Below are 13,071 nucleotides of genomic sequence, written 5' to 3'. Positions count from 1 at the left end.
ACAGCTGTGGCAGAAACTCGATACACAAGGCCCTTCGTTTAGATTCCGCTAGGAATCTGTGTACTCAGAAATCAAGTTTGCTGGTTTGAACTGGAGCTGAGGCACACAGCTGTGCTCCACCACCACAGCCTCCCATAGCACACATCACAGGGAGGGAGGGAATGCAAAAGCTACCCCGGCAAGGAAGGTATCAGCTGAGGCCCTACCATACTTATTAAAACCTATTGTATTTTACCTCACTTTGTCTTTTATTTTCATTTTGTTATTCCTGTCTTTTCTTTCTTTCTTTCTTTCTTTCTTTCTTTCTTTCTTTCTTTCTTTCTTTCTTTCTTTCTTTCTTTCTTTCTTTCTTTCTTTCCTCCTCCTCCTCCTCCTTCTTCTAAGATAGGCTCTACTATGTGTCCCTGGCTGGCCTGACACTCACTATGTAGGTCAGGCTAGCCTTGAAGTCTGCCTCCCTCAACCTCCTGAGTCCTGGGATTAAAGGGCTTTATACTGACACAACTCTAGGGTCAGGCCTCCTCCCACCTGGGATTACCGGCAGGCAGAACACGGTGCACTCACCAGGGTATTAGCCCTAGCCGAAGTTTTCCTCATTCTTGTCACTCATGGGAGCACCTCCTTCTGGGAGACGTTGTAATAGACCCCAATTTGCAGCTGCTTATTGCTGAACACTGGAACCAGATGAAAGGATCCAGGATGGTCAACAAGGTCATTGATCTTCTTGTCATCCCCCAGTGCTTGGTCCTGTGAAGCCTTGTTGGGGGTGGACGTTCTCTCTGCAGGGCCTGCTGCTTGCTTCCCGGAGCTGTCTCTAAACATCCTTCTTAACCAGGCCAACGGGGACCAAAGTCTCTTTTTAGCCTGGAAGATTACTTTGTTGAGATTTTCTCTGGAAGAAGGGTTTCTCTGGACCTTCTCTTGAAACCCTGTTTCCACAGGGTTGCACTTGGTGTGAGGACTGGCTCTCAGCTTGAGTGTTGGTTGTATGCCTGCTCATGTCCTTTCACAATGCCTGTTGGATTAATCCACTGGTTCAACATCGCTAGGTATTTACAGCCCATAGGACAGGACCACATACATTGACTTGGTTTTGATGATTAGCCTCGGGTTAGGTGGTCTAGCCTCTAGCTGTTTCCATTCCCCAAACCCTTCAAAGACAGCAACCCCCAACCATTCTGGAAAATAATTATCAGAGGCCATAGGTAATTGTAATAATTTTATTGTTCATCATCACAGTCATCAATACAGAACCAAGTGGAGACAAATTTCACAAGGTGATTTTTGTTTTTCTTATAAGAAGAATTTCTACCCTGGTGTAACACGAATCTTAAAAAGGTCTTATTAATAAAAAAAATCTGGAGGCTGGGCAGTGGTGGAGCACATCTTTGATCCCAGCACTTGGGAGGCAGAGCCAGGTGGATCTCTGTGAGTTCAAGGCCAGCCTGGTCTACAGAGTAAGATCTAGGACAGGCACAAAAACTACACAGATAAACTCTGTCATGAAAAAAAACAAAAACACACACACACACAAAAAGAAGGAAATAAAAAACCCAGAGCCAGATATTGGGGTGAATGTTGAAAGATCAGAGAGACAGAACAAACCACAGCCAACCTCACCTCGCCAACTCCTCAGCCGATTCTGTTTCCTTAAATCCTCAGACTGAAAGCCTGAGTTGAACTGCTACTAAAAAGCCTCTAGTTTCTGGTCCTTACACCTTATATACCTTTCTGCTTCCTGCTATCACTTCCTGGAATTAAAGGCGTGTCTCCTTCCCAAGCAAAGACATGAGATCTCAAGTGCTGGGATTAAAGGCCACCACCCCTGGCTCTGTTCCCAGGGTGACCTTGAACTCATAGAGATCCAGATAGATCTCTGCCTCCCAAGTGATAGGATTAAAGGTGTGTGCCACCACTGCCTGGCATCTATGTCTAATTTAGTGGCTGGCTCTGTTTTCTGATCTCCAGATAAGTTTATTAGGGTGCACAATATATTGGGGGACACAATATGTCACCATACCCTGGTTCAGATATTCATAGTCAAATCAATTTCTGTGAAAGAATCTACAGTTGTAGGAATATCAAGATGGCAATTGTATCTTGATAATAGTTTGATAGGAGTCACAGAATGAGGAGTGGACAAGAACCAAGGTGTGTGCTTGTCCCTAACCTTTTATGCTTGGTAATGGGGGTTAGACATGTCCCTCAAAGCATATCAAATCTGGGCCCAGTATGCACATGAGCAGAAAGCTGATCATTTTGTCCTTCAGTGGCTGGTGGTGTTCAAAAGTGGTGTTGTTCCCATGCTTACCATAAACATGTCTATGTGCATGAGGTCAACAGCTGGGAGGATTTACACTTCTGTCCTCGTGGACCTTGGATCCTCCCAGGATGGCCTTGGACAACTCCACCACCTGGGATGTAATTTTTCCTCCTTCCTGCCCAAGAGTCATCTTGTCCACTCAACTATTGGAGGGAAAGTCCTTGCTGGCCCAGGTGACATGGCCACAGAGGGGTCAACATGGACAATAGCCTTGGCAATGTCGGCCTTGCTGGTGGCAGTAGGTTTATAACGTATGACCAGCTTGTGTTTCTCCTTCCAGAATCCTTCGAACACCATCCTACTAGGATGCTGGGTCATAGCCATTCAGTTACAAAAGTTGGTTGGAATGCCCCTCACTTTCCCTTTTATACCCACAGCATGGTTAAAGATTAACCACTAACATTTAATCTCATTGGCTAGCAATGGTAGCAGTATAAATGATGTCATTCTAGAATTCTCCTGCCTTCCAGAATCTTTCACATGTTTCCAGGGCAGGCAGCCTGAACTACCCTGGACTCCCCAGAAGGAGAGCAGTCACCCCTTCAACCATTGCTCACTTGCTTACTTGGACTGACCCCACAAGAATGGAAAATGAAAATGTGGGATATATACACATCATATATATGGAGTGTTCTTCATACATGAGAATAAAATTATGTGCTTTGCAAAAAAAAAAAAAAAAAAAGGAACCAGAGAACAACATATAAGGTGAAATAAGGCAGATGCAGAAAGACAAGTATCGAAGGTTGAAATGCTAATGGTTGTCTTGAGTGTTCAATACCCATCTTTGAACCATCACACTGTAACTTCAATATTAGTTACATGAAATTTTAAAGTCTTGAGATAAAATGGCTCACTTTGATTCTGTCTCACACATTTGGTGCTATTCTGTCTGCCTTGCTTTCCCTCCTCCAGAGACTCTTTCCCCACTGGCACACCCAGGCACTGACTTCCAGTAGTTGGTACAGGATATGTACTGACTCAGCCCCAGTGCTGAGTGGGTCTGCTAGTCACTGTCACCTTACAACCCTGGGTGGGTCAGTCTTAGAGACGAAGCCTTGTAAGTGATCTTGTTTCTCATCAGCAGTAAAGGCTCTCTGATGACTTGCTCCAGTACTGTGTCCTGTCCACATGATGGGTTACAGAACTTTACAATGTTTTTCTCAGCAGCAATAAGCCTTCATGTGGTAGCTAAATATTCCCTCATGTGTATGAAGTATTGTTCCTTCATGGAAATGGGAGAGACTTTGTGCCTGAATGCCAGAGACACATTTTTGTCCCAGTCTTGCTAATGTCCCCAGACTTATTCACAAAGCCCTAATAGACACCTTTAGGAAGTCTGTGATGGGTTCAAGCTCCTCCTTGGGACTATGGTTCCCAGAAATTTTGCATTCTTATTTAGATTATGCATTGCCTTTGGCACTTAGAAAACTCTTTAGTCTTTCTCTTTGTGTTTATAAAAACATCTCCCTGGGGGCTGGAGAGATGGCTCAGAGGTTAAGAGCACCGACTGCTCTTCCAGAGGTCCTGAGTTCAATTCCCAGCACCCACATGGTGGCTCACAACCATCTGTAATGAGATCTGACGCCCTCTTCTGTATACATAATAAATAAATAAATCTTTAAAACAAAACAAAACAACAACAACAACAACAACAAAAAATCTCCCTGGAGCGGGGAGGTGCTGTAGATATCTCTCTGTATAAATAAAATGCTGATTGGCCAGTAACCAGGCACAAAGTATAGGCGGGACAAGCAGAGAAGAGAATTCTGGGAACAGGAAGGCTGAGTCAGGAGACACCAGCCTGCCGTCCAGGGAACAGCATGTAAAGGCAACAGGTAAAGCCACAGAACATGTGGTGACATATAGATTGACAGAAATAGGCTGAGTTTAAGGGTAAGAGCTAGTCAGTGATAGGCCTGAGCTAATGGCTGAGCAGTTTAATTAATATAAGCTTCTGAGTGATTATTTTATAAGTGGTTGCGGGGTCCCTGGTGCTGGGCAGGACTGAAGAAAACTTCAGCTACAGGGAGGTGATGTGTGCTCACACCTGCTATGAAAAACTGTCCCCTGAGCACAACAGCCCTTACCCTCTTATCAGAGAGTCTAACAATGTCTGCAAATGACTCTTAGGAGGAGACCCTTTAGGAGAACATCCTCTTATAGAAGAAGGGATTGGGGAAGGTCTTAGACCCTCCTCATGATTCCAGCCATGTTCTCTGTACCCTCAGACAGTCTCTATGTAATTCTGCTTCCTTATACCAGGTCCTTAGAGGTGCTAGATTATACACAGAGTGGACAGTTAAGCAGAGGAGGGATTACATCTATGCAGCAATGGGGGAGTCTTCATCCACGACTGGGAAGGCATTTTGGTGACACAATTGCTTCCTAAGTAACCCTGTTAGTGACCCTCACCCATGCTCCTGTCAATGAGCCAAATACACTCACTGGTTAGTCAAGGTGGGCTCGGTAGAATCATTTCTCTTTTTTTTTGTTCATGTTCTCTCTTGGACGAGTAGATGCTTGCTCATGTCTCCCACAGAAAATTTAACATAAAATTCCATGTGTCCTCCATATTTGTATTCCTTTAGTTTTCAAGCTAATCATTTCTCCAGCCATCTCCTGCAGAGATGTCTTTTTTTGATGGTTCTTTTCTCTTCATCTATCCTTCTCTGAGGCACACAGATTAATCTTGAGCCAAAGACATTGTATTGATTAGGCTTCTGTTGGTGTGATAAAGACCATGACCAAAAATAACTTGAAGAGGAAAAGGTTTTATGGCTTACATATCCTGAGTCACAGTTCATTGAGGACAGTGAAGGCAGGAATTCACTGTAGGAACCCTGAAGCAGGAACTGAAGCAGAGGCCACAGACAGTGCTGCTTCCTGGCTTGCTTCCCATGGCTTGCTCAGCCTGCTTTCTTATATAACCCAGGACCACCAGCCCAGGGATGACTCCACCCACAGTGGGCGGGGTCCTCCTACATCCATCATTAATGAAGGAAAAGTTCTACAAACTTGTCTACAGGCAATCTAATGGAGGCATTTTCTAAGTCTTCCCAGAAAACTCTAGTTTGTGTCAAGTACACACACACACACACACACACACACACACACACACACACACACCAAAACAAACAAAGAAACAAGCAAAATCAACAACAAGAACCTAATCGGGATCGATACTGATCCAATTTTGATTTCCAAAACAATGTTTTATTTTTACACATTGAAGCAACAAGGATCCTTTTTAGTGTGTTTGTACAAAATACCATACAATTGTGTAGCCTCCAAGATAAGAAGCCTTGTTTCTCTGCAGAGTCTTCTATGGCATACCTTTGGCTTGGCTCCAGGCTCTCAAACCTGCTGAGCCTCCTGGTTAGAGCTCAACATGCTCTCTGTGTGTTGTCCTCTCTGCTGCCTCCTTGGCCCTGAGTTCAGTCCAAAAAACCACTTCCTTGTCTTTCAGCTTCTGGGCTGCCTGGGTTGAGGCACCAATCTTCATGTACCCTTCCTTCTGGTCATACTCTGGCCAATGGGGCAGCCCTCCCCCATTAGGGTTCCTGTGAACAGAATTAAACAAAAAAGAAATTCACCAAAGCAACTGCATTGTCCTCATGATGCCCAGAGATTTGTGAGGATGCCTTGGCTTATCTCCGCCAAGGAGCCTCCTTCCACATCTGTGCGGTTCTCCACCTCCCGGGACAGCCTGTGCAGGTTTAGCAAGTTCCTACTATTATTTAGCTCTTAGCTCTCCTCCGAACCTTTTGTGTTGAAGACTGATGCTCAACTAACGGTTCTGTTAAGGCTAATGGAGGATCTATTTAGGCCATGAGCACAACCAGCCCAAGAGAGGCCCTCCAGCTAAAGGCCGCAAGGCCTTGGGGGAAGGAATTCCTAGGCCTTTCAGAACCCACACCAACCAGCAGATTTGAATGCTTGACTTGGAGCCTCAGGGATTGAGCCCTTTTGGGTTTGATCATCAGCTGAAAGGACTCCTGGGGCAAGGTGGGAACTCTAAAAGGTAGGATTAGTTGTGGGAAGTTGATCCTGCTGAGTATCGGGACCCTAGTCTTTTCCTCCCTCTCTACTGCCTGACTGCCAGTGAAATGGAGAGATGGAGGGATTTAACCGCCACATTACCCCACCATGTTGATACTGACAAACAACCAGAGCAAGTAGGACCAAGAATCAAACCCCCTGAATCCGTGAGCCAAAATGCACACTCCCCTGCTTTATGCTGAACTATCTTAGAAGCCCCCTCACAGCTACACATCTGAATGCTCTACCTGTCATTGTTAGTGTGCTACAGTCACACAGACAGGAAACTGACCACTCAATCATTAGAAAACACTCCTTCCCAATAGGTATGATCACACCACACCCCAGACCCATCCTATGTTTGCCCCCAGCCTCACCCATTTCGAGCAAAGTTGGCCCAGAATTTCATCACCATCTTGCTGAGGTTGATCTCCTCTTCTGAAGCGCCATCTGTGGGGGAGAATGAATAAGCTGCAGCTACTCACCTCGGGCTTTTCAGTTTAGCAGCTGCACAGCAGGAGTGATGCACAGCAGGAGTGATGCACAGCAGGAGTGATGCTCATCATTATCATCTCGGGAGCATGTTAGAAATTCAGAGTCTTGACCCTGATTTAGTTAAAATCTGCCTTTTAAGAATATACTGGCTAATAATCTACACTTCAAGTTAGGAATAGCTTTCCATATATTGGCTTCCTTTGTCTGCCATGCTCATATGCCTGATCCAAACACCACAACTGTGAGTTTCCGCAGTCTTAGTAGGATTCCTGGCTCTTGGGCCTTTTCTTAATCTCTCTGTCTCTCTCCAAAGTTCCTAAGACATCACCAAACAGGGAGAGCCTCAGAGACATTGATGTCATGATAGACACGTATGTAGCTGTAAGTTTTCTCAGGTCCTGCCTGGCCCCATGGTTCCTCAGCCACTTATAAAATAATCATTCAGATGTTTAATATTAATTACCAATTGTATGGCCTATGGCAGGCTTCTTGCTAGTTAGCTCTTATAATTTAATCCATTTTTATTAATCTGTAAGTTGTCATGTGGCTGTGGCATTACCAGTCTGCTGGCATCTTGCTGCTCCTTCGGTGGTGGCTGGCGTCTCTCTAGACTGTGACTTTTCTGTCTCTCTCTTTAGATTTCCCCTCTCCCTCTAAGCTGCCTTGCCATAGGCCGAAGCAGCTTATTTACTAACCAATGGGAACAACATATATTCACAGCGTACAGAAAGACATCCCCCAGCACATGTGTTAGATGGCTAGCTACGGAAATTGCTAAGAAGCAATGTATTGAAGACCTCTGTGAAAGCTTCCCTTAAATACCACATTATAAAAAATAGGCAAATAAGACCCAGATATATAGCTAGACAGATGTGTAAACATGACAGATCTTGTTCAGGGTTAAAAATTAACTTGTCCCTCACTTTTATCCCAGCATGCTCTTTTGGGAGGAAAATCAATCAGTGGCACCTTGCCCCAAAGTCGAGGCATGGCTGAGCTGCCATTTCTCTTACTGGTTTTACAGGTTTCTCAGAGTGACTATGGCTGGGGACACATGAACACAGCCTCCTTCACATGTGTGAAAGCTCAGGACTGACTCCCAATGTAGTTCAACCCTATTACGGAGCGGCAGGAAAGCAAACTAACGAGAAGAGGAGAAACTTGCACAAGGCTATCAAGCCAGGGCCCAAATCCAGGCCTTTGAATACCAAGGCCACAGGCAGCAAAGATACATTACCTTTTAAGAACGGAGATCCAAGTACTGAGAAGATTTCATCGCCGTGATCTCCTATCACTGCCTTGGGTCTCATGTTTGATACAAAGCTTGGGCGATACTCAAATTCATACATGTAGGTGCGAGCCCCGGCATCTGTGGAGATATGTAGAGTCATGTAGAGTTCACATTGTCCACTATACACCTGTGTGATACCAAGGCTTCAAGTTGCACTGAGCTCCCTGTTTACCTGTACAGGGAAGAAACACAGTTTCAGGGAAGGACTTGATCAGGGCTATACAAGCAGCCAATTTGGAAGTAAGGCTGTAAAAAACACAAATACATGTAGAAATGGAACAAGGATCTCTTTTGTTTCAAGGAACCACAAAGTCTAGAGTTGGTGTTTCATACCCTGCTTCTTCCTTGCTCAGGGAGTGTTAAGCTTTTAAGATGGCTCCAGAGAGAGATGAGGAGAGAGAGAGAGAGAGAGAGAGAGAGAGAGAGAGAGAGAGAGAGAGAGAAATTGTCTCCTGACCCCTCCTCTCCTCTGCTTCTCTCTTGCCACCAGGATGTCCTGTCCATGTGCCAAGATGCCGGTTCTCTTGCTGATAGAACATTGTAGCTGCCAACTATTGCTTGTCATGGACCATCCCCTTCCATGGCCCCAGCCTTGGGAACTCAGCACTGTGCAGCACTCACAAGGGGGAGGGAGAGATAGTCCCTATAGCAGAGTAACTCAGAGGCAAAAGTGCCAGGCCCCATAGCTGTGAAGTGGGGAGATTTCACAGCCTTGCCCCTAGGTGTATAGTAAGAAATTTAAAAAATAAAGACATGAAAAAATGCTTAACTGTAAGAAAGTTTCTTCTGTATTACAGCATAATACTTTGTATGTACACATATTTGTGATAATTGTATGTGCATTTCATACACTACTATCATTGCCTCACATTCTGAGTTACTGATTCACAAGTTAAAACATTATTTATATTATTGAGTGTATGTGTATGATTGGGTGTATGTGGTGTACAGGAGCCACTTTGTGTGTGATGGACAGTGAATGATTTCCTGGAGTCAGTGCTCCCCATTTGCCCTAATGGGAGTTCTAGGTTTCAAACTCAGGTTGTGGGCATTGTGCAACAAATGTTTTGCCTACCGAGTCCCCGCAAAGGATTTACATGATTTATGTCATTCCACCATAGGATGAAGAATAATCTGTCCAATTTCCTCTGTCCAGTTCATCTCTGCAACCACAGAGGCAGCCCTGTGATCCTACCATCTAAGAAGCAGGGATCAAGTAGGAGCGTCTCTGTCACGCAGTCATTTTAGCCATACTCAGACCTCAGCTTTGCAGAACTTTGGTAAATGAAAGAACCCATTCACACAGAATTTTATAAAAATTACTCTGAGCTGGAACTTTGAGAAAAGCAAAGACAATGTCTCCAGGCTAGACCTTTGAATAAGATGACTTGCAGAGGGAAGCAAACGGAAGGAGGACAGAGGGTTTATTTCCAGAGATTGCGACTGAAAATGCCCCCTTCTGGGATAGGTTCCCAGCATTAGGTCAGGAAGCACAGCAGCCTCCAGCTGATTTTAGCCAAGACACAAAACAATCACAGCATTAACAGTGAAAGAAAGGAAACCCCAGGAACATCAGAGATGAGAGCTTCACAATCAAGGAGGTGCCAAACCTACATCCAATGTCTTACAGGAAATTCCAGGGTCTGCGAGAGCAGGTGATACAGGCAGTGTGCTGGAGGAAAGTGACCCCAGCATGTGTGCGTGTGTGTATGTGTGTGTGCTTGTGTGTGTGTGTGTGTGTGTGTGTGTGTGTGTGTGTGTGTGTGTGTGTGTAAATATGTGTTTTGAGGAGCAGAGATGTGGAGGTCTTACCCAGAATCAAAGTTACACCATTGCTAACTTAATATAGACTGGTGGAAGTAGAAGAGGTTACATGTAAGCCTGAAGGTAGATAGGAAACAAAAACATTTAGTAGAAATACAACATAAATACAAAAAAGATTAAGATACGCTCTTACATAACAGCAGAAAGCCACAAAGGAGGCACCAAGAGAGGAGGAAAACATTCACAAAACAACCAGAGCACAACTCCAAAATAGCATCCCTCTCAAATGTTAACTTCTGAAACACAAGAGGCAGACTGAATGCATTTTTAAACAGCCCAAGTATATGCTCCCACAAACCCCACTACCTTTAAAGAAGTACATAGATTAGAAACAAATGATTGGAAATAGATATTATATACAAATAAAAAAAAACAGAGAGAAATGGCAGCTGCAGTTCTAGCAATCCAGAAAGTTGAGCTCAAATAGTATGAGATTCTGGACCTGGTAGCTCACACCTGTCATCCTAGTACTTAGCAGGCTGAGGCAGGAGGATTGCTGTAAATTTGAGGCCAGGTTTTTCTACATAGTAAGTTCTAGAATAGTCTGGGCTACAGAGTGAGAACTTACCTGGGGAAAAACAAGCATGAAAAGAGATATATTTATAACATTGATGATAGAGCTAAGTCATTCACAGCACACAACAATGGTAAACGTAGATACATCAGAGCTATTAGCCGGGCAAAACAAATAATAGAGGCCTTGAAGGGAGAGACAGCATGCCGAAGACTGTAGCCAGTGGGAGACACTTCCCAGTGTGGCCTGGCCTTGAAACATTGGGTATAACAAGAGCTCTCCAGTCTGTGCTGACTTCAGCAATGTGGGCTGAGCTAAGAAGGGAGCAGCCTAGATGGCGAGGAGGAGCCAATGGCAGATGCGGGAGAGCAGCGGCAGCAGAGAGCTGAGCAGCAGCAGTGGACACAGCTCCACGGCCTGAGAACAGTCAGGGTGGGAAGACTGTTTTCAGGATTAGCAATAGTGAGAGCCCAGATGACATGAAAGGGATCAGGGACCAGGGAAGAGCATTCCAGGTCACTGTCAAGTCTTTAGTGACAAGGGTCAGAACCTGTAACACTAGCCAGTCTCAAGGGCTAAGGAATCCCAACCTCCTAAGTTTATAGTCTCTGCAAGAACTGTGATCTGACTATCCAGAGGAGTCAGGGTTGGGGGCAAGCGAGGAATTGGAGGGAAGGAGGGGAAGGAGGAAATGATGCAAATACAGTACTTATATATGCAATTTCAAAATCTAATAAAATTTAAAAACTAAAATTGAGTGAAAGCAAATGCAAGACCAGATCATAAAGGAAAGATGCATGCAACTTTGGTCTAGACTCTAATACTGTAAGCAGCACAGGTGAAAACAAATGGGATGTTAGCAAACTGAAGAGTTTTTCACACCAAGGAGAACCATGAGCAATGCACAGAGACAATCCATGGGCTGGGAAAATGTTTGTAATCTGTACATGTGACAGTGTCTATTTAGATATATGCAGAAGGGCTGACAAGACGGCTCGGCAGGTAAAGCTGTTTGCAGTAAAACCCAATAGTCTGTATTCAATCCCTAGAGGCCATATGGTGAGAAGGGAGCACCCACTCCCACAAGTTGTCCTCTGACCTCCACACGCATGCCATGGCATGTGCACACTGACACAAACACATGTAGAAAAAAATATAAAACTGTTAAGAATGTGTATCAGGAGCTCAAACAACTCTATAGTGATAAATAAATAATCAACAAGACAAAATGAGAAAGGGGCAAGAGATCCCAGTAGACATTTCTCAAAAGAAGACTCAGGCTCAGGCTGAAGAAGGCATGGGGAACACATGGCACTGTCACATAGACCGGCTCAGGGGTGAGTCAGTGGAGCAGCCTAGGCTCTGTGAGGTGGAGGTAGCCTGGACCAGGGTTGAGTTATAAGGGAGCACAGAGCTGTAGACCTCAGTGCTCTGTCAGCACACTAAGGATGCACAGCTTGATTACACTGACCTTCGAAGCCTAGCACGTTTCTGTGCTACCTGAGAAAGCTGATATAAGGAATATTCTTAGTAGTGGGAAGATTTTCCCCAACCCCCACTGAGGGAGAAAGTTGGACCAGTCTTCAGGTTATGTGTGCATGAGTGTGTGTGTGTGTGTGTGTGTGTGCGCGAGCGCACGTGTGTGCACGCGCATGTATTGCACGTGCAGAGTGTATGTTCTTTTGTTTTAGATATAATTCCATTACCTGAGATTTTGTTATTGGTTTGCTTTGTTTTATTTTATTTTTATAACATTTCAAAAGGTGTAGTTTCTCTTCATAATTAATTGTTCTTTCAAGTAATTACTTGCCATTTTTTACCTTCACTGTTAAGCACTATGTTGGACCATCTGTCTCACCAGAATAGTTCTTCATGACTGTCTCTCAGCTTTCTATACCTGCCCAAACCCTCTACCCTTCACATCCATATCCAGGATAGTCTCCCCGCTCCTATATTTCTCTCTTGTATACTCCCATCTGTTTCACTCCCTTTCCCATTCAGCGTTCTTTCTTTATTTCACTAGTTAATAATAGTATCCTTTACATAATTTGTAAGCTGCACCTTTCTCCAACCAGTCTCAGCCCATGGCTACTGAATCCAAATGGAGACACAAGTGCTAGGTATCGGGGTCTTCAATAGCAAGGCTGATGTGACCCTGGAAATGACAACTCAGTGCACCAAGTTAGAGTGCAGTGGGAAGCCTCATTAATAGACCAGATCATGAGGAGGAAAAAGTATTAAGGCTTGAAGATGAGCTAGAGGAATCAGAGCACTTAGGATCAATGATCAATTTTCAAAAACCCAGTGAACAGACCTGGGGCATGGATAGATGGAGACCCTGAGAGTTTTGGTTCTTCAGGAGAAAATAAGATCTGTGAATTATGAGCATAAAAGAAGAGGATTTTCATGCACAAAGCACAGAAAATATTTTCAATAAAAATATAGAAGAAAATATTCCAAATCTAGAGAAAGAGATACCTGTCCCTGTACAAGAGTCCTAGGGAACACCAAATAGAGGGTATTAGAAAAGTAACTCTCCATGTCATATTATAGTTAAAACACTGAAAAATATAAAAAACAAAG

The 13,071-nt window shown here is 44.2% G+C and overlaps 1 protein-coding gene across 2 annotated transcripts in view; it reads right to left on the bottom strand.

Annotated features, from left to right (window-relative positions):
• Positions 1 to 5,517: 5,517 nt before the first annotated feature.
• Positions 5,518 to 13,071, bottom strand: part of LOC102927647 (carboxylesterase 1D) — a 30,992-nt gene continuing 23,438 nt past the window's right edge. For both annotated transcript variants that reach the window (XM_006984054.4, XM_042277307.2), the window contains exons 12-14: positions 8,097 to 8,228; positions 6,742 to 6,814; positions 5,518 to 5,886 (exon numbers count right to left, since the gene is read on the bottom strand). In XM_006984054.4, coding sequence (XP_006984116.1) covers positions 5,703 to 5,886; positions 6,742 to 6,814; positions 8,097 to 8,228 — 389 coding nt within the window. In that variant the 3' untranslated portion in view covers positions 5,518 to 5,702. The remainder of the gene's footprint in view (positions 5,887 to 6,741; positions 6,815 to 8,096; positions 8,229 to 13,071) is intronic.

Source organism: Peromyscus maniculatus, chromosome 5, assembly GCF_049852395.1.
Source record: "Peromyscus maniculatus bairdii isolate BWxNUB_F1_BW_parent chromosome 5, HU_Pman_BW_mat_3.1, whole genome shotgun sequence".
Lineage (NCBI taxonomy): Eukaryota > Metazoa > Chordata > Mammalia > Rodentia > Cricetidae > Peromyscus > Peromyscus maniculatus.
The sequence above is the reverse complement of the archived record's forward strand: the minus strand, read 5'-3'. Positions and strand labels throughout refer to the sequence as shown.